Raw genomic sequence first — 27,636 nt, 5'->3', positions numbered from 1 at the left:
TAACAAACCGGACATGAAAAACCCCTCCTCATCCATTTTAATTCGGGCTGCGGCAGACATCTCTTCACCTGTCACTGTTCGGCCGCTCTGCTCAGAAACTGGGGTTCACCCCTTCCCTCTGTTTTGCTTAGGTTGGACGGGGCCCTGGGCAACCTGATCTAGTAAAGGTGTATGTTTGGTGGCCCTGCCAGGCAGGGGGGTTGGAACTACATGATCCTTGAGGTCCCTTCCAACCCGGGTCATTCTGTGATTCTGTGCTTTGATTTCCCCACATCCCCCAGCCTGGCTCCAGGCCCCTCCACAGCTCACACAGCCCCGTGACTGCTGTAGCGACGAATGCCGAGGTGTGTTATTTATCACACACGTTTAACGCAGACACAAGGCTCCTTACAAACTCCCCACAGCCCCGCGGCCGGAGCTCAACGTAGTCGCTATAGAAACAGCGGCCGCCGGAGGCGCGTCTCCGCCCGCCTCGAGGAGATAGGGGACGGAGGACGGGCGCGGTAAGAGGCGAGCAGCCTGCAGGGAGTTGGGGAAAGTGGCAACGCTGTGCCTCGCACCGGCTTTCTTCGCTTTCTCCCTCGGTTCTTGGAAGGTATAAAGTTGTGAGGAGACGGAGGGGCGTTCAAACAGCAGCCGCCGGCCCCTCGTGACGTGGTTAATCCGCTCCCGGTGCACTTGGCCGTGCCAGAGCCCAGGGCCACGCTTCGTGCCGTGGGATCCGCCGTGGGTCTGTCCGTCTGTCCGCAGGTGAGTGGGGCTGCGGGGTATCTCCGTGTTCTTCCCGTTAGCGAACACAGGCCTGTGCTGCTGGTGACTTCTGGAGGAAGGCTGAAGTTTCGGCACTGTAGTGTTCGTCGTTCGGGTGCTGATCTTGTGTGTGTGTGTTGAGTGATTTCTATCGCAAGGACCGAAGTTGAACGCAGGTTTGTGTATTTTTCTGAGCAGGGAGTTTGAATGTGTAGTAGCTTGAATGTGAAACTGAGGCAGAGTGAGACTTAAAGGCTGTCCTTTAGATATACAGTGTCTCTTAAATCGTGCTCTGACCTTACGATGCTGTGAGTTACTCTCCCTTTCACAGCAGAATCTGTCTTCTGTCTGAATGGAGAATGCTCGTCTTGCCCACCTGTTTTACAGCACTTAGTCTGGTCTATGGCACAATATATGAATTAAAAGTGCTCAGTGGATGTGGCAACAGGTACAGTGTGCTTTTGGGTCTGAGCTTCAAGCTCTCCTTTAGTGTAATTCTATAGTTCTATGTGCCTGCAGTGAATAACACTCGAGAACTCTACAGTTATTGACAGAACTGTCTGCTTAGAATCACAGATTGGCTTGGGTTGGAAAGGACCTCAAGGATCATTGCATAACAACCCCTGCTGCAGGATGGGTTGCCAGCTCCTAGTATGAGCACCAGTTCAGCTTCCTATGGCCCCCATTCAACCTGGCCTTGAACACCTTCAGGGATGGGGCATCCACAGCCTCTTTGGGCAGCTTTGCCAGAACCTCATCACTCTCTGTGCAAAACTTCCCCGTCATCTAATCTAAATCTCTCTTCCTTTAGTTAAGAGCCATTCTCCCTTGTTTAATAACACTGTGTAGTTACAGCAGCAGTAGAATAGAGAACGATGTTCTAAGGATCTCAGAGCTGTAATATTGAAAACTTTTGGTGTCAGGATGGTGCATCTGATGCCTGTTGCTGCTTTATTACAGCATTTTGTGGTTGATGTAATATTAATGACAGGAAAGCTGTGTGCCTGTATTACTTTCTGAACTCTTACTTACATGTCTCATGAAAAGTACTTCATGCCCCTCTGCTCTCACTGGAAACCTGACTTTGTAGTCTGCAGAGATCAAAGTGAGATATGGAACTGAAGGAGTGTTTGATCTATCACAGCAAGGGAGCTGTAGCTGAGAAAAAACACAGGAGTTTTAATAACAGGTTGGGCAAACAGAGAAAATCCGTGTGTGTTTTAACTTCCTGACTTCAGTAGGTTTAAGTAACAGTTTAGGATAAGTTGCAAATGACAGAGTGTTTTTGTGGTTAGTATTAGAAAACATTGTTTAAAGCACAAGTGGGGATTTGGTATGAACATAGCCCTCGTTTAGAGCAGATGGAACTCATTTGCTCTGATAAGAAGTCAAACTGTCAAATGCTACTGTGCTTTGTAAGCAGATTTGAGTTCCACCCACCCTTTCTCTTCTGCAGATAACAGGAAGATTATCTGCTGTAGAGTCCCTGCCATTAGTGGAGCTTTAGGCTATTGGGCTGTTCCTTCGCTTTTTCTTTAAGATCTACAGACTGGCTTTTCATCTGAAGTTAATCAACACAGCTCTTTTATTTCAGGGAGGTAAATCTGTTTTACATTAGTCCAGCTTTCCCGAAGATTATTAAGCTGTGTGAGGTTAGATCAGCTACCTTTTCTGTGTGTGCTTTTACTAGTGAGCATTGCAGAAGTGCCTGCTGGGTGCCAGAGAGCCCTGCCCTGGTCAGCTCACACTGCTGTGACACTCTTCTTGTCCTTCAGCACCTGCAATCATGAATGGTTAATAAGAAATACTCTTTAACTTAAAGCCTTGACTCGATCCAGCCATTCAGAGTGCCCTGCCACCTGAAACAGGGACATGTCTTTGGGAATATTTTAACCACTGTGAAAACTGACTACAAATATCTCATATCCATCAAAATGAGGCCGGCTGTGCTGATAATGCAAAACACACTTTCTCTTGACGTGATCTATATGCGAGCCCCCAGGTGGCCCCAGGAGTTCGCTCTCTTTATTCTGCAGGTCAGAATGAGGAATGATGTTGCATTACGATCACGATATTTGCATTGCTGATAAGTTTCTTGATTGAAAAGCTCCATGTACTGCTTCTTCAGCATTAATTGCCTCATAGCAACTTTGGCAGATAGATGTGGGTTCTCGATCTCAGGTTATAATTTATAATTTCCACTGAGATTACAATCACACAACAAGTAGCTGTAAACACATATCTTCCCATGGCTCTAAACAATAAGAGAGACTCAGCCAGATAGGAAATAGGGTTCTTTGGGCCTTGCTAAAGTAAGAGTCTCTGTGTAGAGGATACTGATAAGTAACCCTCCATAAAAGTGATAGAGAATAGAGGGTAGGGTTTCTTATACAATGCTATGGTAGGTTATGTTAATAAAACTAGGAAAGTGTTGGCAGCAGTTTCTTAATTAGAACTTGCTGAGACTGTTTGTTTAGAGCAAAATTGAACTGTCATTTTCACAGGAGAAACAGTGTGGGGTTCATCCGTAGTGCTTGCTCTGCTAATGGTGTTTCCCGCAGGTACTGGTAGCTGTGCAGCCATGAGCATAGATCCTGCCTGGGTGCAGCAGACAAGAGAGACAGTCGTCCAGAGGACACTGAGCTTCTCACTTTTCTGGATAACGTCATTAAATCTTTACCAAAGAAGCAAATGAAAACCAGTTATTGTAAATATGCTCAACAGGGTCACATCTCCTGACTTCCCCGTGGCTGCGTTTCTCTTGAGAAGTCTGATTATGAACACAGTTTGTAGATGAAGCTTGTTGCTCTTCTTTTAGACATCATTTTCTATGCTTGTTACTGTCTGATCTGGAACACGTGGAGCAAGGCTGAGCTGGTATTGTGCATGAGCAAATACTGTCTCTGCTCTCTGACTTATGCAGCAAGGAGCCACCACCCATAGGACGGGGGGAAGGTATTTCCCAGCTCCTAAGCCTGGTCTGTTGGTATACTTTGCCTGGGTGACAGCAGGTTTCCTAAGCTATGTATAGCCAGCTGAGTGACAGCGTTTCCATTGACGTCACTCAACTCTGGATTAGGCTCCTGCTCATCCAGCCCCTTGCATCTTTCCTCCCTCTGCTCAGACACAGCTGTCATACCCTATGATTACTGGGAGTCACTGGGTATTCTTGGTAGTACTCCTGGACTGACAGGCTGCAAAGGAGTTATCAAACTGTAAACATATGTGTATAGAAAGCAAAGCTCCATTTTTTCATAAATATTAATTTCTCACCCTCTGTCTATTCCTTTGCTGTCTGAGAGGGCTTTGGAAGCTGACAACCAAGAGAAGATTCAGTGAAAATGAAATACACTTCTGAATAAATAAAATTCCCTACAAGGCAAACAGGTCCTGCTGATTGACTCATGGCTTACCAGAAAGCTGCCTGGTATAACAGGTCTTAGCAGGTGGTGATCTCACCTGCAAGAGCCTGAAGGAGGCTGATAGCTGCCAGGTTCTAGGAACTTCCTCCATCTGGCAGAAGCATAGCCAGAGATCAAGCTATGGAAATAACCTGTTTTGCACTAAAAGAGTGAGGAGAGTCTGAAATCCTGTTATAGGGAGGAGAGAAACCAAAGAAAGAATGAGGACTCTGATACTTCCCCTGATTCTTTGGTATGTTCAATGGAGCAAGAAGAGAAAGTTGCATGGGGAAATATGGGAAAAGATAGAGAAGTGGAAGATGGGGAGAACTGTAAAGTCTGGGGGAAGGAGAGGAATGCAGGAATTGCTGCCTATGTGGAGAACCAAAATGAGATGTGGGGAGGCAGAAAGCTTTGAAACATGTATCCGCTTCTGGAGTTACAAACGACAGGTTCCCATTTACAAATCAGGTTCCAAGACAGCCTTCTAGAAGGAACCAGAAAGCTGACTGACTGTGCAACAGGAAGGTCTGTGTTTAGATGGAGCGGTGCCCCTTGCTTTCTTGTAATAATTTTAACATGAATGCTTGCAAAGTGTAATTTTGTCCTTTTCCCCAGTAAGGACAGGCTGAAACTTTTGCCATCCTCTGGTTTTCTACATCCTGCCAATGGTCCTTTAAGTCTTTCTAATAGGAAAGCCATATTGAGTCATGGAATGATTAGCCTGCATGTGAACTTTAAATTGAAAACAGCAGCTACAATTAATGGAGCCCATGCTGCCTGCTGCAGGCTGCAAAGACCAGCAGTGGAAAGTGTGGAGGCTTGTCAAGCCCGCTAAATAGAGATGGCCAGTTTCCAGCTCTCAAAAGGAGGAGGTGATGGATGAGAGATGGGGAAGGAAACAATCTCAGACAAACAAGGCTCCCTTAGGAACAGCCAGCACAAGCTGCCACTGTGCGCAAGGCACTTGCATAAGATTTTCCTTCATTGGAGAAGTGGCCATTTCAGCTATGGGTGAGATGCTTTCCTTTCTTTATATTGATCTCAGCTGGAAGCAGATTTTTCAGATAATGTGTGTGAGATGAGTGCAAGACCCATTCAGAGCCAGTAGTGTCCGTGCTTTCGTGCTACCTCTGTTCTTTTTCAAAAGCAAATGTTTGTGATCAGTGCTGTATGAAAGCTATGGGATACTGCAAAGGTTGGGTTCAGCAGGCCTTGCTCAAGCAAAATATGCAAACTACTTTTCTAGCTGATTGCCCTCTGCAATAGCGTGCAAGGCAAAACAGATCTGAAGCACAACTACTTTGTTTGAGGGAGACCTGTGAGGTGAAACAAAAAGATAAAGGCCGTAGGGATGCTCCAGCACCGTGTGAAAGCCACGTAACATAGAACCAATAGCGTAGGATGTCCCTCATCAAGTCCATGTGCAAGTGGAAATAATAATGGTACATTAAGTGGTTAGATACCTGTTAAAGCTGATGATAAATGGCAGTTATCACATGAGCTGAAAAATACCCTGAGATTTTACAATCTATTATAACAACTTGGAATCTGTTGTGCTGCTCTTTTGCTAGCAGAGAGCATGCTTTTGTGGCACAGGAGGGGTGATAAAACCTATGAAAAGGCTTTAAGGATACTCACCCTTATAATTTGTACTGGTGAGTGGAGGTGACCACGTAGCAAGATCCAGACGTGTTAGGGTGATGAGACATGGAGCTGAAACTGTCAGCGCACCAGTTCCACACTGAGTTCATTCATATATCTGGGGCAAGTAAGCAGCAGCAGTGCTGATATGAGAGCAGGAGCAGGTTGCCAGCTGGAGTCACCAGTGCTGAAAGCAAAGGAAGGAACCTCTTACTCCTATAGAGCACAGAAATGAGATAGGAACAGTACTTCCAGCAAGTGCTGACTATGAGTGGTGTCGTGAAGAAAGTCAAGGCTGCTACTCCAGAGTGAAAAGCAGCCACTGTAGTGATCCCTCATGTGTAAGCATTGCAAATTAGTACAGGCGCTTATACAGCCCCAGAGGAATATGTGCAGCCTTACACATCTAGGTAGCCAGATCTATGCCCTGTGGAAGCTTTCAGCCCTTATACGTCTTCTTTCTGAAGAAGCCTGCAGCTGCCAGTGAGAGGAAAGATACTGGACTAGAGAAACTTGTCATTTGTTGCATTTTGGTGACCGTTCTGATTTTAATGAAGCCTGAGCATCAGTCTCTGAGATCACTAAAAACTCAGGACACAGTACAGACCGTCCAGGTTCTTAGAGCATTGCTCTTTAATGGCGTGACCTATGAACATTCTTGAAAGAGAACAAGGTTACATCATAGCAAGCAATAAAGGTGTGGAAGCAGCTCAAGCAGCCTTCACATGCAGTGCAGAGGATTATGCCTTTTTGGCACGGAAGGCAGAATCCTGTTGAGCATTGCTCTTCTAGGAAGTCTGAAATCTTGCATCTCAGCTGTAACGAGAACGCAGGTAATCACAGGCTTCTGGCAATTTGCACTGACTGAAGGCCCCAATGTGGCAACTTAAAAGCTTATTTTTCTCTTTTATGTCTGTTTCCCTTATCAGAAAAAGTTTTCTCAGGCCCTGCAGAATCAGGCTGTTGTGTTAACACCTGACACTTTGTCCTCATTGAGTTGCAGCCAGGAGGAGCCTTTTGCTAATCCAGCTGCAAGCATGATTTGTGCCACTTCTCCTTGAAGGGAACAGCAAGGCAAACATGCTGCAAAAGAAACAGATGCTATTTTACTCCTGTTCAGGTCTCTGGCGACTGCTTTGAACTCCATTTTGTTTAAGTACAAATACATTTGTTAATAACTTCGTTCCGTGCGTTATCCTTGCAAAGTGACTACACCGAAGGGAGTTAGTTCCATCATTCACAGAGCTGACTGGTGCAGCTTGTTTTGTGTTCTAAGTGTTGTGTAAGTTCCCAGCAGCAGAAATCTCTGAGATAGAAGTAATGACAGTTTAAACCTTGGTATGCTGCCACTTTGCTCTCAGCCCAACCTCAGATCCTTTGGCACTGGTGGTGTGTGCCTAAGTTGTGCTCTTCTGGCATAACTGGTAGTTGGACTTCTGCTCATAGATGATGGTGTAGCCTCTCCCACTGTGCACAGCAGCTCTTTCACTAAGTAACATCTAAAGCTCCGCCTGGCCTTGCCATAAATGCAACTGTTGCTTTTGCCAGGAGGAAGTACAGATGAGCTGCATCACTTCTGCTGTCTACCCAAGTTACCTTTTCTCTGCTCCCTCTGAGGATCCACTGTTGGCTAGCACATGGCTCCCACAGTGCCCATATCCTTCCAGCTCCTTGTGTTGAGTTTTTGTATGTAGTGTCCTGCTCTCCCATGAGGGTTCAGGCAGGCAAGGCCTAGTCCCTGTTCTTCTATGGACAGAAGAATGCTTCCCTTGCCTGTCAGTGGGAGTAAGGTATCCCATAATTTGACTTCAGATATAGGAATCGTGCCTGTAATTTTAATTATGTGGTGACTGACAGACTCTCTACACAAGTTGGCTGCCACAGGTGAGGTTTCTCAAGGTACTCAGCAATGAGTAGTTTCTCTAAGTGGCTAATCCAGTAGTACTTGCAGGTGAACAATGGATTTGAGGGATGTGTGGGGGTGAAAGTTCCTGTCTGAGCTGTGTTGATAATGGCACTGTTCTTTTTCTCTCCTTCCCTACCCCCAGTTTGCTCCCAGTGAAGACGCAGGGCACTATGTCACTGGCATCCTGGTTCAGGTGGAATGAGCCCCCAAATCGGATTTCCCAAAGGAACCCCACAGAGATGGTGGTTGAGACGCTAATGATGGAGCTGAGCTGGCAGATCAAGCAGGCAGAGAAGCAGCAGAGGGAGCGGGAGAATGAGTATCGCAAGATCAAGACCGGGGTAGACTACGGCTGGCTGGTCAGCTATCCAAAGCAGAGCTATGATATCAGCCCAGGAGAAAGGCTGCAGCTGGAGGATATGTGTACCAGAATACATCCCTCATACTGTGGGCCTGTCATACTCAGGTACAGTAAAGGATCTGATGATCCAGACCTTCCCTTTCCCTCTCTCTTCTTTATGGTGTGTGAAGGGGGAGCAAGAGTTGTTAGGACCAACAGAAGCAAGACTTAGGCATCCTGTATCGAGGGTTGTGTTGTGGCAGTGTCTCTGTGGGAGAAGAAAGACTGAATGTTTTAAGTCAGTTTAATGTGGTATCATTTTCTGTAGAAAGCCATTTCCCTTTGAGTGACTTGAGCACTATATGTTCCTTACCAGCCAGATAAACTTTATCTTGCCTGATTTTGCTGCAGTTTCAGTACTGTGATGGCTTTTGCTTTGGTCTTTAGAATCTTTGAATAAGCAACCTTTAAAAAGATTACTGGATGTGTGTGCCCCTATTTGAAGTAGGGCCAACTTCAAAGCCAGGTCAGGTTGCTCAGGCCTTATCCTGTCCATTGTTGAATATCTCCAAGGGTGGAGATTCCTCAGCCTCTGAACAACATGATTTAGTAATTACCCACTCTAATTTGACACTTCCTTCCTTGATTTAAGCTGTGCAGAAGCTTTACCAAGGCACTTGTTTCAATGGTGTCCAGACTAGCCAAAAGGTGCTATTGTATTTTTTAATCTGAGTCATTTTGTTACCAGAAAATGCAGGAGTGTGTGACTATTCCCCCCATATACTTGCAGGTAGAGCAGGCATTTGCTAGGTGGTGCTTCTGCCTTCTGTGATGTAGCCTCTTGCACTTGCTGGTGAGCCTTCCAAGTGATCCTAGGGCTTTGGCTATTGCAAAGATTGCTGTGGTGGCAGAATCAGAGACTTGAGGTCGCTCAGTAGTAGTGAAAGTTTGCTGGCAGCAGACTTGCCTTGTGTTTGTATAACTTTAAGCTACGCTGTAAACAAATCACTGCAAGCTCCTTGGGATTCTGAGTAATTTTCAACATCCCCAAGGGCCACTGAGCAAGGTTATGGCAAACAGGTATTTCCATGAGCGCCACTGGAGCTGGGAGGCCTCAAGGTTCATAACTTCAGGAGGGTGTTAAGCTGTGACATACACCATTTGCTTAGTATTTATTTTTATTTTTAACTGAGACAGATGACGCAAGACACTTTGTGTGTGCATTGTTTTCCCCTTGATTTCAGTGTAACTTGTAGAGGCTGTTCAATCTCATTCTGTATTCAGCATGCCTTTAACTGGAAGTAAACATGTTTAACAGAGTTGTTAAATTGTGTGTGTGTGTAATCAAAAAAATCACAAAGTCATCCTCTTAAAAGGCCTCTTTTAAGTTACTGTGATAAACTGTAACGACCTGCATTATGGTATAATTCAAGAAGTGCTGTGTTTTGTTTGTTCCATGCTGTGGAGTTTGTATGGGTAGCAAAGCCATGTGCAAGAGAAAGGAGTATGGAGCCTAACTAGAAGATAGCTATAACTGGACTAATTCTCCTCTCAGAAGGTGAGATAGATTTGAAATCAAATAACTTCCCCCCAAAATATCTGGGTTAGCCATCATAGCAAGGACTTTGACTGGAATCTTCAAACTTTCAAGAATGTATTTTAATCACTGCACTTCTGATGTTTCTCCCTGAAATACTTTGTAACTTCATATGTAGCGGCTTGTAGAAAATCTACACACTTGGATCTGGAAATTCAGCCGCTGCACGTGTGCCTTGCGGAAGCCCTTGGTTCTGTTTCCTGATCCCTTCATTTTACACATTTGAAGAACTGAAGTTCTTTTTGATGGAGCTTCAAAGCAAGCATGCAGACACCTAAATAACACAGGTAGTTCCAGTCCTGCACCGAGGGTGTTTGTTTAGTTTGTGTCATGCAGGCTCTCCTTTGTGAGATCTGGGCTAAGCCACAACAAACGCTTTTTGATGAGTTGTCAGAGATGTCCCTTTGTTCTTCAAAGGCCTCACTGATTGTCCAAATTGTCTTTTTGTGTGGCTGCGGAAGCAAAGCTCTTATCTCTTTGGATGTGGAGGAGATTAGAAAGGAGCTCTTCTTAAGATGGAGGTTTTTTCTCAGATTCAGTTTGTCTGTTCTGTAAAAGCTAATTTGAGTCTGTAGAAACTTTCATTTCAGCCTCTTGAATTTTTCTTAAGATTCAAATACACTTCAAATACTTCTTCCACAGCTGGAGACTCTGATTTACCTCATACAAATAAAGCTTTCATGTGTTTATGTGTGACTTTAACTGTAGGTTACTGGGTTGGAGATGGCTTACACATCTTAAACCACAAAGCCATCTGAAAGGAAGTGACAGTGATTTTTTGGTAAGGCCCTTTGTACCCAGCTGACATGATTGAACAAAATGAGCAGACTAATAGCTTGCTAATTCAGAATGGTAGGCTTACACCATCTCTACTCAGAGCCGTAGTTCTAATCAGAGCTGGTTACGGTCAGTTTCATTGCCTTTGGCTTTGAGAAAAGTGAAACTGTCAGATTCGGTCCGGAGAGAATCAATCAATCAAACAAAAAAGTGTAGTATAGAAAGGCAAGGCCTCGTTTTGGTGATCTGAGATTGTTAATAGCACAGGCTTAGGACTGTAATTTTCTAAGGATTATCTATAGAAGAAGCTGGACTTCAGAGTAAGCTTGAATGTAAGACAAATGACTACAGTGAGAATAAGGTAGGCAGGTGGCCAAGCACAGCCAGTCTTAAAAATCTAGTGGTCATATGAGGAAACCGAAGGGTCACAACCTAAATTTGTTTGGACTGTGATGAAAGCACAGCCTGGTCTACTGAGCACATTCATCTCTCTGTGCATGTAACATGCTCCTTAGGCTCCTGTGGTGGCTTAAGGTGACTTCTGTTGGTAGTCACGTCTTAAGGTGTTTACAGTAAACACCTGTAATATATTACAGGTTAGCTGCTAGTATTATCACCTTAACTCGTTTCACAAATAAGATAGATAGGTATACTTTTCAGATGAGTAAGGAAACACTGTTGACGGCATTCTAGATATCACTGCACGGTTGCTGGGTTTGAAACTATTTCATGCTAAACTGTGAAGGTGTTGATCCATGCTAGAAGATAGGTCAGGCTTGTGCAGCTTTGTGTGCTTGGTTCTACTAAACAGCTTTGTGTGGAGTTTATATCACAGTAATGGCATGCAGGATATAAGCCCAAATTCCTTGATTCCAGTGGCTTAACTGGCTTTACATGCTGCATGTTTTGTGTGTAGAACAGACTGCTGATCAACCAGCACTGCAACTGACTTTCACTGCTATCTAGGGAGGATGGCTTCAGCTGCGTGAGTGGCTGCAGTGAACATCACCTACCTTCCAATACATGGACTCATTTAGCTAGATCTTAGCCTGATAAACTTCTTGTCCTTTCTGCTGGAAAATGCTTGTAGCACACATGAGTTTTGAACTTTATACATCAACTCTCCCTTACACAAACGTGCTGGTCCTGGAGTTAGGTGGGCGGTAATAAAGGGACAGGGTTTGTCTTACTGTGGAGGGAGAAAAAAGCTCTCCTTCCTCTCTCCATCTGAATGACAGTGGCTTTTCTTTGAGTGACTGGCAGACAGTCTTTGGAATAGTTTTCTGTTTGGTCTTTAAACAACCTCAAAAACCTGAGGCAGTGCTAAGGTCTTCTGGGTGCACAGCTGCCAATACAAAGAAAAGAGGATGTACTGGTGGATGGATACACTATGACAGCATCGCTCTTTAAAATACACATAAAGATAAAACAGAATGACTCATTCAGTTCACCTTTGCAATAAAAGACCTTGGAAGATGCTTTCTACAGTATAATATTAATGTTCTGAAGACTGAGGTTTTGATGGACTCATCTGTCTAAACTTCTGACTAGGATAAAGGGAGGAGTGTATTTATTGTGAGAACTGTATTTGTGGATCTTTGATAATGCAACTAAAGTTCCTTCTCAGAAGGCCAGAAGACGTGTAATGACAATGTGAGGGCAAACGGCTTTGAGCTGGAAGAGGGAAGACTTAGACTAGATAGCAGAAAGAAATTCTTTACTGTGAGGGTGGTGAGACGCTGGCACAGGTTGCCCAGAGAGGCTGTGAATACCCCCTCCCTGGAAGCAATCAAGGCCAGGCTGGATGGGGCTGTGAGCAACCTGGTCTAGAGGGTTATATCCCTGCCCATAGCAGAGGGGCTGGAACTAGATGGTCTTAAAGGTCCCTCCCGACCCAAACCATTCTATGATTCTGTTTGCAATATATAGCAAATCTCTGTTCTCACTGTTAGTGACCTTAGGGATCAGGTGATGATGATTAGGGTGAGGGAGATTTGAAATACATCCTAAGCAAACGCAATAGTGAAGAAATACCTCTGTGGCTTTGGTATCTGGTCATTTGGTATTTGGTATCCTGAAAGTGACTGGTAATTCTGATGATACTGAATTTCCTAAGCACTGTGCAATGCTGGTGTCTCTTCAGTTGTAAACATAGCTGTCAATACTTGCTATGAGAGAACAAGCACTGAAATAGCTGTGTTATAGCGTGATGTCAGGATATGTGTCACTACCAGGCCTCCACTGTAAAAATCAAAAGTGTAAACACACAAATAATCTTCCAGTTACATCTTTGGCTTTCCTTCTGCCCTTAATATCTTGAGTACCATTGGGTACCATCATACACTGCAGTTCTGCAGTATGTTTAACTCTCTGTTATGATCTTAGGGATGATAAAAACCCTAGAGGCAGGATTTTACTCTGTCAACTGCTGTCTTACTAGGTTTATTTAAATACATTCCCACTGTTTTCTATCATCTCTCAGTTCTGTTATAGGAAAATATCAAAATGCTTGCAGATACTACATATTTTAACTCGCGTTAAGTATAACCACGTGGATTTTAGTAAAGTAATAATAGTTTAGCTCTATTTGCAGATAAAATCTTTATGTTAAGAACTGAATATTATCAGAAGAGTAGCCATGTTACCATCTCTCATAAACATGTGCTCTTACAGAAGAACTAGAATATCTATGCAACCAGTCTGTGAGCCACGGGAGTGCCTGGAATGGGGACCAGTCGCCCAACAAGGTATCCAGAACAGTACATTCTCTTATTGCTCCAGCCAGGGACTGACTCAGTGACTTCACAAAAACTACCACGCTCTGCATCTCACCTTCCCCACCTGCATAATTTTTGTGTGTGATCATCAGTGATCATTTTTCACTTTCCTCATATTAAGCTCGCTAAGTAAATGTCAAGAAATCATTCTGCGCTCTTTGCTGAGAAGACACTGGAGCAGTTCAGAGTTGCTTAATTAGGTACAGTGTTGTGCTTCCAATCAAGACGTTATCAGCTAAGGCACTGTTATCTTACAGAAATCCATTGGAACTTAAATGTTAAGAAATGATTGAACATATAACGAAGAGTTTTACTGGGTAAGAGTTTGTCCAGTGGCCACTAGGTAGTGTTGTGGGAAAAAGAGGATTTGAAAAATGAGAAATCTAGTGGGACTTTCTGTAATGTATCCTCAGCTGCTGATAAGCAGCAGTTCAGAGATGACTTGAGCAGGTGTTTGTATGCGGACAATCACAGTTAATCAGCAGTGATGAGGATATTTTCCACAAACTTGTCTGAGCACGTTGTTTCTTAAGCTACTGATAGCAGAGTTCTGATTTAATAGGTGCTGTGTGAAAAGAGCATTTCCTTCTGTTTCCAAGATGCCACCCTCTCGCTTTGTTTGGTGCTCCCTATTATTTCTTGTGCTTATGAGAAATAGTGATTCACTGCTTCCTTATATTCTCTGGCTTTCTCATCATTTTAGAGACTTCAAGCGTATCTTTATGGCTCCTCTGTGTTATTGTTCCCTTCAATGCAGGGAGTCCCATTTTGTAAGAGCGCAAGTTCCAAGCTTAGCACCGTGGCTTGGCAGCAATCCCTAATTTGATGTTTTTAATCAAAGCTGTGCCTTGACTCTGCTTTCAGATTCCGGCAACTCATTGCTGAATACGAACCAGAAGTGCAGGAAGTATCTCGACTCTTCCGCTCTGTTCTGCAGGAAGCTGTTGAGAAGATCAAAGAGGAGGAAGACGCCAAGAAGCTCGCCAAGCAATGGAACACAAAGAACAAAACCAGCCTCTCCTTAACAACATTTAAGTCCCGGTCCAAGATTTCCCCGTTCATCAGTGACATCAAGACCATCTCTGAGGATGTAGAGCGGGGCACCCAGCCCACCAGGAGGGTTTGGAGCATGCCAGAATTCCGGAATGCCAAGGATTACTGACTCTGTATGAACAAGGTTTTTAAACAGTGATCTCTCCAAACCCCAGTTAACCCTTTTTTTAGCTCTACCATTTCTTCTTTGTTCCAGCTTTCTCTTACTGTCTGCCTCTCTCAGAAGCTGTGTCCATAGTAACTGCTGCTGATGCCCACAAAATGTGACAATTTATTACCACACATGCTAGCTTTTCCTTTAATTTAGTAGTATTCACTGACTTTAATTGCAAGGCTCACTTACTTTCTCATTTGTATTACTGCTTTTATTTATTTTATTGATGGAAAATGAATTAGTTTTGTGATATCTTTTTCTTCTCCCTTTCCCCTCAGCCTGGATGAAGTTACCTATTAAAACTATTGGCCCAAGCTAGTGAGAGCTGCTGGGTGAATGCAAGAAGGTCCATTTACATGAGAAAGGCTTGCAGGATCAAGCCTGTGAACTAGGGCTAGTATCAGTCAGAACTGAACTTCTTTTTCCAACTAACAACCTTCCTCAGTGCTGCAAGAGATGCAGGTAAACCCAGTGCTGCTCTCGAGTGCTGCTCTTGAGTAGCAATCCAGCTCAAGCAAAGCAGACTCAAACTTTCTGAGATGGAAGTCTAACGTAATTGCACAGCATGCTCAGGTTGTTTGGGTATTTTCTCTTATGCAGGCAGAACCCCTGAACCTTGTGCCTGCAGAGCAGATAGAAATGTAACACTGTTGTGGGTGGATACATCAGTTCTGTGTCAACAGCTCTTCTTGGTCCTGTGTTCTATGTTATTGAGGTAAGTGCTACACCCTGCGTCCCAGTAATAAGTAAGTCACTAGGCTGAAATTAATGTTTATGACTAAGTCTGAAAGAGTACTGAAGGATAATATCAATGAAGGGTGAAGGGAATCAGCATTCATCTACTGCACTCCGTACAGCTTGGAGCTGAGATCATGTCAATAAGCTGTTGTTGTGAATGGCTGAAGGGCTCTGGTAGATGAAGGTCCATTCCCTCACTCTTCTCTTGTGAGAGCTTTCCAGTATTGCAGGCTGCTGGCCAGTGAGTTGATACTATTACAGAAGAATCTTTAATGAAATCTAAATAGCCTGTAGGCCAGCACAGTTCTGCTGAGACCTCAAGTAAACAAGAAAATACCAGTGAGGAAAAGCTACTGGGGCCCTAAGTCAGCGTCCACAGGGAAAACTCTTACCAGGAAAAGAAAGAGAACATCATGCTGTAAAAATCATTGTTCCTGTAGAGAGAAGCCAAGGACTAGGATGCTTTCTGGTGACCAGCGGGAGCTGAGGAAGGAAGATAGGGATCTCCCCCTGTGTCTGGCTTTTGGAGAATCATCCCCACTGGGATATAGCCTCCTGGAGGACGCTGTATAGCTTTGTTGTTCTTTTGCCTGTTTCCAACTCTTTTCCCCAGGGATTTTTGCAACAGCATGTGGGTACTACAGCCAAAACGAAATCCTTTGAAGCTATGCCAACCCTGGGAACAGTTCCAGCACATGAAATTTATCCTAGAGTAGAAATGTGCAGTTTCTTCCAGAGCTGGGGGATCATAGCGTGAAAACAAAGATCAAGTTCAAATCTTTAACAGCTCTCTAAGAGTGTGGAATTCTGGCTCTCTCTCACTCTCCTCTGGGCTAGCTAAGGCTAAACACAAGGCTGTAGCATTGTGAACACTGCTGCAGAGGATTGCTTCTAATAAAAAAACCTCAGGGCTTCCAGATAGACCACCCAGTTTAGGACTGGCTACTTCAGCTCCAGGTCAACAGGGGAGAGACTAAAGCCTTCTGACAGTCAACTTGGTGTTTTTCAGCTCTGTGTCCTTGTGAAGTAGTGTGATTTTGTATATGAAGTACAACAGAAGCTTGACGTATTTAGCATAGCCTTTAGGTATCTACAAGTTTTGTGATCCCTAGCAAGATGTCACCATCTAAAAAAAAAAAACAAACCATACTGTTTGGAAAAAAGTTAAACTTTTAAAAATATATTTGCAAAGCACTACACTTGTTGCACTGAAGGCTGAGATGGGGTCATGAATTTTATGCTACAATTTTGTAGTCAATTTTTTGTACTCAAGTTTTATTTTAACGCCTTCAGTGCTGGCTGTTTTGATGCAATATCTGATAAACTGATGGGAGAGAAGGGCCATTCTGATACTGATGTAAAACTGTTTGCTACAGTACAGTGTCTGTAATGTGCTCACTCTATCAAAAGGAAAATCAGGAGTAACTAACTTCCTTGCACAAATGTACAAAGGCAATGAAATCACCTGAAGATTGTTCACAATATTATCACAGCATCCTGTGATCGTATTGTATCCTTCATTAAGAACCTCTAGCTAGCAGATACCATTTTTGTTTTACATTCAGTGGAGGGAGACAAATCTGACCTTTGGTCAAAGCCATATACATATGAGGGCCATGTGGTGATGGTACCTGTGACAGCTGTTAAGCTTCAGTTTACCCACCACCTCTAATTCCACAGTAAAATGGTACTATATGAAAGTTTGGATTACACTTTCTCCCCGTACCTCTCCTGCAAGTTACATCAGGCTCACAGAACCATCTGATGATGAAGGGATATTCAGGTACAAATCTGGCCATCCAGTACTCTGAAAAATAAGCTCTATGCTCGCCTATAGCCAGCGACTTGGAGACTGACTGCAACTTTCTGTGCAGTGTATGCACCAGCAAGTACTGAAGCAGAGCTCGGGAGGTGCTTAGGACACTCAGCTGTTGCACTGTGCTTGTAACACTTGTTTTTCTTCGGAACTGTAGACTGAACTAAATGATTCTTGGTCGCTGCATGCAGCAACAAGTAACTACTCATTTTTGCCTTATCCTAATTCCATGTTTTGTGTGACTGAATTAGAATTTGAGATGATTAAATCAGGAGTACGCAACTCCTGACTGTCCCTTACCTACTGAGCTATGGTCCACAAACCTGAGTAGACGCAGTGGGCAAACTAGATTGCATCTGGATTAAGCAAACCTAAATGATCTGTTGCAGCTGACTCACAGGTTTGCAGACCATGAAACAGGACTAATAAATCCTCCTAACACTTGCATAGTGTGAACATTAAGTCCTTACTGACAACTGTACTGCTCTAAACAGCTCTGCTTCTCCTGGACTGCACTGCCTACTAGTGTAGAAAAGCATTCCTACACAACTCAGATGAGATGTTCTGTTATTAGCCACTCTAGAGAAAGACCAGTGATTTAATTCCCAAAGGATGAAAAGTGACACAGCATAACACCAGTAACAAACAACTAAGTAAACTGAACAAGAATAATTCCAAATCCTCATTCTTTCAAAACTGAACAAAGACTTCAGGGTCAGCCTAGAGCATCGCTGTTGCCCCATCAGAGGTAGTGTTATGCTGTCCAAAGGATATTGTTACACTCAGGAAAAAGCAATCAGATATCGCTTACTTTTATCACACATGCTAACACATAATGTCAACACCACTACAGCAGCTCAGGTGTGTGGCTTGGCTTCAAGGGCTAAAACACTTCTCAGAGTCACTACTTGCCCAAGAAAGAAAATGCAGCTCTGCTCCTACAGCCTAGTCTGGCCCACGGGCTGTCATGGCCAACAAAGATGTGCAGGAGGAAACTCTTCACCTCTATCAGCATACAGCTCAGACAGCTGTCGCACCTTAGGGAACTGGAGTATGCTTCACAGGAAATACCTGTCTACTGAGATTGCACTGTTTATGTATTTCATCATGGAACTGTAGAGAATTAAAGCAAAGCTATGAAATATAAAACAAATTTTTGTAATTGTTGTTAATTAAAGAAGCAATCTGTCCACATCTAGCCAAACATATGAGCCATTCTAGTTCTTTACTGCACACTGTGCATGTATTGAAGGAGGAAGGCAAGAACGGTAGACAGCAAGGCTAAACAACAAAACATCCTCTCTACCAGGTGCAAGTGCAGCCACTTGCTTTCTGCCTCACTACCTCTTCAAACAGATCCCAAGATGTAAGGTGATAAATAGCTACGATTAAACAACTGCAGAAGTCTGAAGTTCTCTGAAGCAAAGTGGTTTACAGATACAACCTTGACTTTAAATCTTCATCAGTGTGCTTCCAAGCACATCTTACATTTATCAGTATTGCCACAACATGAGAAAAAAAAAAACACAAAATGAATGTTTTGTCACCAGATACTTGTGAGTCAAGTCACTCTTATCAATCCTACATACTGGAACCCTTTAATATTAGTGTACAGCCCCAGATGGCTCAGGGCTCCCTGCACAAAGCATTCACATGGAAAGCATGCAAGAGTTAAATAAGAGGAAGCTCACTGAGGTGTGGACTGCATTGATCAGCAAATTGCAGAGATCAGAAAGATGAGGGTTTCCAAAAGGGAGTTCCAGGAATAAACTGAAGTAAGTGGTCGAGATACAGACTACAGCAGAAGGCTCAAGCCATTCCTTCCCTGAAGCTGTGCAAAGAAACATACTAGGGGACAAGCAATGTCTTGTTGCTTACACTCCTTCCCCAAAGCACTGCTACAGGCTGCTCCCACAACTGTGGGTGGTTGGGTCTTGCCCAGAAGACCATTTCAATATTCCTATATTAAATTCACCACTCAGAGGAGGAGAAGCTATGCAGTGCAAACTAGTTATGCCAAAAAAGCATTCTGGGAAGCATGAGACTGTATGAGTCAGCACCTTTTTGGTTGTGCCCTGCAACAGAAAAAGGGCTCTGAAACTTCACCGAGTTCCACCCACCTGTGCCAGGCACAGACATCACAGTCTGGGAGCCTGACTCTAGCTGTTACTGCTTTCCGTGCTGTGTCTCTCTGCACAAGGGGCCTCTTGTTCCCTCCGTGTGATCAGGCAAGCTGTGTTTCAGGCTGGCTCACATCAGGAAGACGGTACTGACCCCAAGAGGTGGGCTGCAGGGCCAGGTATCCCATGACTGCTGTGTGTTTTCTGTGCAGCTGCTGTGTAAAAATACTCTCAACCTGAATCTTTGCAGGAAGAGGAGATCTTAATAAACATGACAGACAGCCAAAGAGAAAAGCTACAAGAACAACAGTGAAATACGTGGTGGTTCATGAACATCTGTGTACAGTACACTCCATAAAACTCCTAGATCCTGACTGGATAAGCAGATTATAGTTTGGCAGCTGTTATGGTCACAATTACATGTTGCCTCCGCCAAATAAATCTAACCAACCTCAGTGGATGATATGGCACAACTGTGGGGAAAGAGAAATGCATTTTCTAAAACGCAGTATCCACTCTCAGAATATAGTTGTTGTAATACCTATTTAGTGATTACAATGCTATATTCTCATAGGCTTCTAATGAGTCGAAGTCTATGTACAGTACCTCTTCCAGCCTTATTATTCAGCAGTATCAGGGTGCCTAAAGCAGCAGACCACACATAGTTTAGTGTGGACAGGTTAAAAAACCAGACGGAGAACAAAACAGTGCAAGAAAAATACCCCTCTTTCCATTTGGGTGTTATTCTGACACTGGAAGCCTAAAATTATTTAGCAGGTGGAAGAGCACAGTGCCATTTCTGAAGAACTCGCTCCCTTTGCATGCAGCTACTCAGAAGTTCCAAGCTTTCTTCTGCCTTCTGTACAGGAAAAGCAGCAGGACAGATTGTGATCTGTTCAAAGCACAGCCAGGAGGAGGAAATGGAGAAAGACTGGATTATATTCATAGGACAGCAGTATGTGTGCACCATAAGCAACACATCTTTGCAGGCTAATTAGAGGGTTTCATGATTAGTGCAAAGCCAGCGTCCAAAAGGAGAAAACCAAAAAAGCCCTGTATGAGGCCGTGCAGACGGACAGCAGTGCCACCTGCTGGTCCCTTCTAAGCAGCGATCAACAGCAAACGCACAGTAACTTTCAAACCCTGCCTTTCCCGACAAATAGCACTTCCTCACTCTTCTGCCGCCTTTCTCTCATACCACTGTCATGCAGAAAACAGCACGTGAACAAAACATGAGCTATGTTAGCACCTGAATGGAAAATAGCAGCAGCAGTTGGCATGCTGGTAACAGCCGTCTTAATACTCTGTACCTCTGCCACCAGCGTACATTTATCAGGATGTTAGCAGTGTTCTTCACTGCTTGCAAAGCCTCAAAGCATGCTTCCTCCCACCAACACTGCATCCCACTCTCCCTGCAGAAAACACTAGATGCTTCCTATTCCTCGTGAATCACACCTGAAGACCAAAAACGAGCAGGTAGAAAAAAATGACTGCTCTCAAGAGCCAAATAAATCATGGTCTCTGAACTGGGCAATAATTTTAGTGAGTCATTTTGTCCAGAGATGGAAGGCTGGGCTGGGTGTCTGCTGATAATTCTAAGCAGCAGCTCTCAGAAGGGCTCGTTCCCTACAGCTTCAAATGTAATCAAGTAACTGGCCCGTGGGATGTGCTGGTGTGCTCAGAACCCCACAGCTCTCAGAAGAACCCACTGCCATGAAAACCCAGCCATTTCACAGCATGCCCCAATGAGAGCTGGACTAGAGAGCTCAGCAACAGTTTAGAAAACCTGTTTCTAAACGAGCACAACAAAGCCCAGGACTGACACGTACAGCAAGCCATGTCAGAGCTCCATCCAGTGGTCACCGGGGCAGGTACAGCCAGCCCTCGACTGACCCTAGGTCAAATTACTTCAGCCTCTCAGACGTTTGCCATTCCCCTGCGTGTAGAGCTCTGTCATCCTAGCTGCAGAGGGAGATGTTCTGACACGTCTGGGAAGCCCATATAATACTGCAGCACGAAACAAGTACATCAAAATGGCACAATTTGCCTAAGTTGAACCACACTCAGCACTGAAGAGATCAAAACTGTTTAACACAGGCATGTGCTTCCAAGCTTAAGTGGTACTTCTGACTGTTTTGTCATTTTCATCTCAGTATATTTTGCACAAAGGAGTCGAGTTCAGGTAAATCACAAACACAAGTGACACAGGACTGCATTGCTCATGAGAACTGGCTGAATCACTTAATTAACTGTATCAAGTAATTATTCTTTCAAGTTTGGATTCCCTGAGAAGAGAAACTTAAGAAACTGCTCCTATCCCCTCCCAAAGCCTTTGGAGTCTACTGTCAACTGTAGTTATTGGGGAGGGATCTTTAGAAATGTCTAGGTCCCTTTCCTGTTTGCTCACATTTGCTCACTAGATCCAGGAATTCCAAATGAGCATCCCTCCATGGGACAGACGAAAGCCACACAGCATTATATACCTGCGCACACAAATGGTAGTAGTACTGGTGAGGTGGAAAGGGCTTGAAGAGCACGGGGAAGAAGATGCAAGGGGCCAAGTCTTACCAGTTCTGCTGCTAGTGGCACATTTGGTGAGAATACCTGAAAAGCAGGATGCTGACAAGGAGGAACGGCTTGGCAGCAGCAGCTCAGAGAATGTATGTTCTACCAGTCTGCCCCAACAATGACTTCTATTTCAGAATTTCAGACAGAGGATGTGATAGGGAGCACTGTCACACACATAAAATGCACGCTTCGTGTCTGAAAGACTCCGATTATTTCACATTTTAGCTAGAATCTCAACTTGTCCAGCCAGGTAAACCCCAGAATCTCTTCCCTCCATCCCTATTTCACACATTTCCATTATTCCAGACCTCATCTTTCCCTATAATAAGCACTTTTTGGAGACCTGGAAGCAAGGCTGTCTATCAGGTTGACATCCCGTGCTGCTACATGGTTTCCATGCAAATTTCTAGATCTGCATCTGTTACCTTACTGTCACAACCTTCACCCGTAGTCCTGTCTCTGGTTAAGCTGGCACAACAGAAACTTGAAGCAGCATGGCACTACAGTGATTGTGGCTGCAGGGGCCTATGCTTACTGCTATGACTGGAATCTGTTGGCCAGCTCCAAAGAGCAGCCTCAAAAACACTCGGTTCTACCAAGCTGCATGCAGAGCAGATGAACATGATCGTAGTGACTCATTAATAAATCCTTAATAAATAATACAACGTATGGAATGACAAGGATGTTAGTATCTTTTGTGTTTGGAATTAACCTCCTTAAGAGAAGTCAAAAGATGAAAGCTGCTTATCTGGGTGTGACACCTGGCAGCTCTAGATAGAAATATAGATAGTAGTAGTATAAATCAAAGTATGATCCCCATGAAGCAAACGAGGAGTTGGATGCTTTTGTTTTTCCCTACTAATGTTTCAGAACTGCTTTGAAAGATGCTTCCACCACTAGTTTCAAAGTCAAGGAAACTCCATTTCCTACCCTTGTGTTTTCATGTTTTATGCTCAGAAGAATAAAATAATCAAACTCTTCTGAGTTGGGGAATAAAAATTATCCAGCTACCATTATTGCTCCAGAATATTTAGTGTTGATGCTTCTAGTGACAAAGAGTAATAAAACCATTCAAAGACCACACCTTAAACTCTGAAATAATATATTAATGAATGAACTGCCAAAAAAGCATTTATGTAAAAGGATGTTCTATTTACAAAGGTCAATTTGCTCTTTAGGACAAGTAAAACCACTACTGGAAAAAATATACACAGAGAAATGCCTCATCTTTCAACAGGCAGTTACAAATAATCCGCTTTGTTTAAGCTACTGGAAACTTTAAGACACCTGAAATTAAAAGTGTGTTCTGCATGCAGTTAGGATAGAATTGGACCTCAGTGCAGCAATGAGTCATTGCTTCATGTCATTGCCAATGACGCACTCTTAGGCTCTTCTAAAACACCACAGCCTGGCTGTTACCTTAGCATCTCAAAAGGACATGGATCTTCATTAACAAGTTATCGTTTGATCTTCGTTTTGCCATTAAAAAAGGACATCCTGATTGTCTCAGCAGGAGAGTGGGGTCTTGTCAAACTCGGCATCCTTTTCCCTGAGTTTTCTTTAGCTTTTTTGCTAGGCATGATCATCACCGGCTTGGCGTATTTACAAGTCCTTGGTCACACTCTTCCCATTATAAGGCAGAGTTCAGAAATTCAAGCAGCTCTGCACGGTTCCGGTCTCTCTGTGGAGCAGAAGAGCAGAGTCAATAGTTGAACAGACCTGTTCTTGGTGGACCAAGGCTGTACAACTCTGTTTTCTGTGGGGCCTTGGCACGTGGGCACACTGCACAACAAACATTACCGTGTTTGGTGAGGAGTTCCCTGGCTACGCAATGATGAGGCTGCTGGAAGGCCCCAGGCAGCTGGGTATTACTGGCTACCAGACAGCTGAGAGCGCCTGGGAGCAGTGCAAGCAGTGAGTACCCAGAAGAGACGCTAGAAGAGACAAGCTGTCTGCTGATATTTCATGGTGTATTTTCTAAGTGGCTCCCCGTGGAGGCTGCACTGGGTTGTCAACATGTAGCTTGCACAGCCTAGTCAGGAGGGAATTCACAAGCAGAACAGATGCAGTTTTCTGGTGTCTGAAGCAACACCAGCTGTACACACGGGAAGTCTCGTGCTCTGGGAAGTATTGCTTTTTCTACATATAAGTGTCAGCTTGCAGCAAAACAGAAAGGGAACCATGGATTTAGGTTCTTTCTATACATCAGAGACTGCCCATCTTGCTTTTCATCTTTGTAGAAACACAATTGATGAAACAATCACCGAACATTGAAATAATGTGACTAAGAGGTTATCGTTCAGTTCAGTGTGTTCATAACTGAGGTTATGAAAAAAGCAAACATCAAGTATTTGACATCAAATGTCGCAGCAAGCAGGTTACTGGGATAAGGACAGCAAGGAACCTTAGTGCCACATAAAGAAGACAATGTTTTCTTTGATGAAATTGAATTTGGAATGCTTAGATTCATTCTGGCAACCGCAGAACAAACTGTCATGGCTAAGTGAGAATCCGCCAATCTGGATACTTCAGCACAATATCACTTCTTAACAAATATAGAAGCCTTCTACAGATTTCTATGAGATGTGGATGCTGCTGAAAAGAGAGAATGTACTCTATCTATTCTTGATATCCAGCTCCTTCAGTACCTCAGCAAAAATATTTGACTACTTTGGTAGAATGCATCAACAAGCAATCCTAATATCTTTTTTCCTTCTCAATATAACGCCTACTCTAATGCTTGTTAAAGAACAGAGTAAGGCATCAATTACCACATTTGACTGCCAGTGAATGGAAAAGGCCAAGGACAGTTAAAAAGAGTGGAAGCTCAACAAACAGAAAAAGCCACAAACCAGCTCAACCTTATGGGCTGAAATTCTGAGAACCTGCGTCAGAATCCTTTGGTTCAACCTATTCATGCCTGGATATTCCTAGACCACTCATTTAACAAAGCCTGCCCAAAGAATGAACTTAAATTTCCCAGACGGCACCACAGCCACATTAAAAGCTTCATTTGATTTATAACCCGTAAGATCTACTCTTCTATTGAATACCGCCATGAAGAAAATAAAGAGATGGTACTTCCCATTAAGGACACATAGACTATTTTAACTCTTACCTCTTTATCCTTCTTAGTCTTCTTTATTTTCATCTTAATTTTCTTTCCAGTTATCATGCTGTAGTTTTCATTCTTCTTTTTGTTTTTGAAGAACTAAAATAAGACCACACGTGAGGAAAAATCCCCATCATTTTGGTTCGTATTACAAATCCTTATGAATCTTAAAGAAAATTATAGATTATAATCTTTCACACTTCCAAAGTGACTAGAAAACAAAGATATATTTGTATTTGTTTAGGAAAAATGGTGCAGTTATAAATATTTTTATGACATGGTTTAAGTGAGAAATACAGTGGGAATTTCAACTCACAGCAGCATACCTTAGAAAGCTGGACAGGTCCTGATTTTTCTTTCTTTTTCTTCTTTTCTTTCTTTTTCTTCATTTTGTTTTCTTTCTTTCTCTTCTGCAAGCATAAGACATGTTCTGTAGCGCTTACAGATTTGCAAAGGCAAAAAAAAAGGAAACCCACAAGCAGCCTATCCATGCCCTGGCTAACCAACAGAGCCACTGCTGCTTGTCCTTACCACTGCTGGTCCTGTATGAAATAGAAAGTAATTCAGCAAAGTTAGCAACCCTTTGGATCTCTGGAAACAGAAACGGCATTTTCCCTGATTCTCCCTTTTAACGCACACCTCATACATACAATCACTGAGCAGATGGTGCTATAAAAAAGAAAAAAAGGAAAATTACAACACCAAGAATCTATGACTAACTATAAATGGCTTCTTCTGATGGAAATTCTATAAAGTTATGAAGGCTACTACTTATTTTCCTCAGTGGCTATGCCAAAGTCTGGTTGGGTAAGCAATTATTGGCAAAAGGAACCATACATTATTTCTCATTTGCTTTATGGTTTGGTGCATGTCAACTTAACAGCTCACTTACTTTAACAGCATGCTTCAGATTTACACAGCCACAGACAGAAGCATTAAATATCCCATGATATTTAGGGCTACTGAAGTACAAAGAGCTATTTCCTGTTTGTTAACTACTTATTTCTGTTAGAAAACGTTTACCTTTTTGTTGTGTTTTTCTTTTTTCCTTCTCTTTGATTTAGTTTTAGGAGAATCTGAAGAAAAAAGAAACTAAGTTTAGTATTCTGAAAAAGGCATTTGGTTTTAGAGAAGAGGGATAGAAGAATGTAAAACATAGGAAGAAAACACTTTAATTCAGCTGAATGTATCGGTAAGGATTCAAATGAACCCTATGAAAAACAACGTATTAGCTTACTGCCATTTACTGGTCTTACATGGAAATTGGAAATCTCATTTATGTACTGATTATTTATACCAATATGTGACATTAATAGAGACATTTCTCTCTCTTTTTGCAGACATGCTTAACAGACCGCAAGTGTCTGATAGCCAGAGACCCAGACTCACAGAGAAGGCAACATAAAGTACTACTGCAGCTGACAAATCACTTGCAAACACCATCACTGTTAAAAGCAAAACTACTCCATACTTCATTACAAAAAAGAATAGGTGGAAAGGGGGGTAAAGTAGAAACTATGAGCTGATGGTGAACTTGGCAAGGGATACAAAGAATAAAGGATTCATTCTACAGGAACATTAGCCAAAAGAGGAAGACTAAAGAGAGTGTACCCCCCCTGATGAACAAAAGCTCCAGCTCACCTCTGCTACTTGAAGATGACGACCTTGACGATGAATGTGACGAGGAAGAAGATGTGGATGTAGCGCTAGAAGATGACGTGGATGAAACGGATGATGATCTGCTCCTGCTACGTTTTCTTTTCCTTTTTTCTTTTCCTTAGGAAGACACAAGGCAACAGTGACACACCGGCAAGTAGCTACAGGCTACAGAAATGATCTCACAGAAATTAAACATAACGAAGGCATGTTTTGAGAAGGGTTCTTTTATTTGTTTCCTTCTTCCAGTGTGCCACAGTCTGTCATCATTAGTGAGGGACTACAGTAAGCATCACTGTTACAGATGGCGACTGGCACCATCGCACACACAGCACCGTGGCTCTGAAGCTGACCAGCTGTGCCTACCTCGGACCTTCAGGTCCTCCGTGGGGGCTGCACTGTGCACTCTGCTTTTCTCATCCTTCTGGCTGTCCATCCCTAGTGCGAGACAAAAGCACGGTCAACAGCACCATCTCCAAAAGCCAAGGAAGGGAAAAGAGGAGGGGTGTGGAGAGAGGCCGCGTTCCGCGACAGCGAGGAGCGATCCCCGGCCTACGCGGCGTTGAGGCCCCAGCCGAAGGAGCCCGCTCCCCGCCGCCATGTCCTGCGGCCACACTTACCGGACCGGCCGCAGCAGAACCCAGAACCGCCCCGGGTTCGGCGCTGACCCGGAAGGGCTGGAGGAGACCGGGGGCGGGAGGAGGCGTTCCCCGGCCCGGCAGCGCGTCACTGCCGCTTTCTTTTAGAGAACGGGGGGGGGTGTTTTTATTTTGGTGCCACCCACAACGAAGGAATCCTTCCTGTTTGCCATCCCTGGGTTCTGCCTGCTGTCAGCTTGAGGCCTACGAGGCGCTGCATCCTGCTGGAGGAGGGCACAGCTGATCTCATTTCTGCCCTACAGATTCCCTCACTAAATGGACCATTTGCTTTCATGGCAGTAATTGCTTTGAAGGCTGCGGAAGAAGCAGCCAAAGCCACAGACTGTATTGAACCTCACTGCTGTTTATTCAGTAAATTAATAAACACTAATAGAGGAGCCTTGAAGTTCTCAGCAGTGAAGTCAGCTATTTGCAAGCCAGGTGTTTGGTGGCAGGTGTGACACCCAGCATTATAGACCAGGGGCACGGATGGTAGAGATGGTAGAGCATGAAGAGCAGCCCCCCTGCCTGCCCCCATCCTCTGCTCTTCCTCCTCTGGGAGCTGTGTCCTAATGATGCCATCTTTCTC

The 27,636-nt window shown here is 43.8% G+C and overlaps 2 protein-coding genes across 8 annotated transcripts; one reads left to right on the top strand and one right to left on the bottom strand.

Moving 5' to 3' along the window:
- The first annotated feature begins 469 nt into the window (after nt 1–469).
- Nucleotides 470–27,636, top strand: RD3 (RD3 regulator of GUCY2D). 7 transcript variants are annotated; one of them, XR_014944537.1, is made up of 5 exons: nt 470–750; nt 7,844–8,167; nt 14,057–14,358; nt 15,000–15,114; nt 26,094–27,636. XR_014944537.1 is itself a non-coding variant. In XM_015857348.3 (4 exons), the coding sequence occupies exons 2-3, from the start codon at nt 7,872–7,874 to the stop codon at nt 14,352–14,354; spliced, it is 594 nt and encodes a 197-aa protein (XP_015712834.1). In that variant the 5' UTR covers nt 470–750; nt 7,844–7,871; the 3' UTR covers nt 14,355–14,358; nt 15,000–18,106. The 7 variants fall into 7 exon arrangements, 4 of the variants coding, with proteins under 4 accessions (XP_015712834.1, XP_085399038.1, XP_015712832.1 ...); XR_014944536.1 differs by lacking the exon at nt 26,094–27,636 and adding an exon at nt 14,678–14,861 and having other exon boundaries at nt 15,000–18,106; XR_014944538.1 differs by lacking the exon at nt 26,094–27,636 and adding an exon at nt 13,089–13,162 and having other exon boundaries at nt 15,000–18,106.
- LOC107311095 (uncharacterized) lies at nt 22,727–27,089 on the bottom strand. The gene is made up of 7 exons (XM_015857349.3): nt 27,030–27,089; nt 26,776–26,847; nt 26,395–26,529; nt 25,777–25,829; nt 25,080–25,163; nt 24,760–24,852; nt 22,727–23,322 (listed from the first exon to the last, which is right to left on the bottom strand). The coding sequence occupies exons 2-7, from the start codon at nt 26,843–26,845 to the stop codon at nt 23,272–23,274; spliced, it is 486 nt and encodes a 161-aa protein (XP_015712835.2). The 5' UTR covers nt 26,846–26,847; nt 27,030–27,089; the 3' UTR covers nt 22,727–23,271.

The sequence above is a fragment of the Coturnix japonica genome, chromosome 3 (genome assembly GCF_054131305.1).
Source record: "Coturnix japonica strain WE chromosome 3, WE-NBRP24, whole genome shotgun sequence".
NCBI lineage: Eukaryota > Metazoa > Chordata > Aves > Galliformes > Phasianidae > Coturnix > Coturnix japonica.
This window is presented reverse-complemented; position numbering and strand designations above follow the sequence as displayed.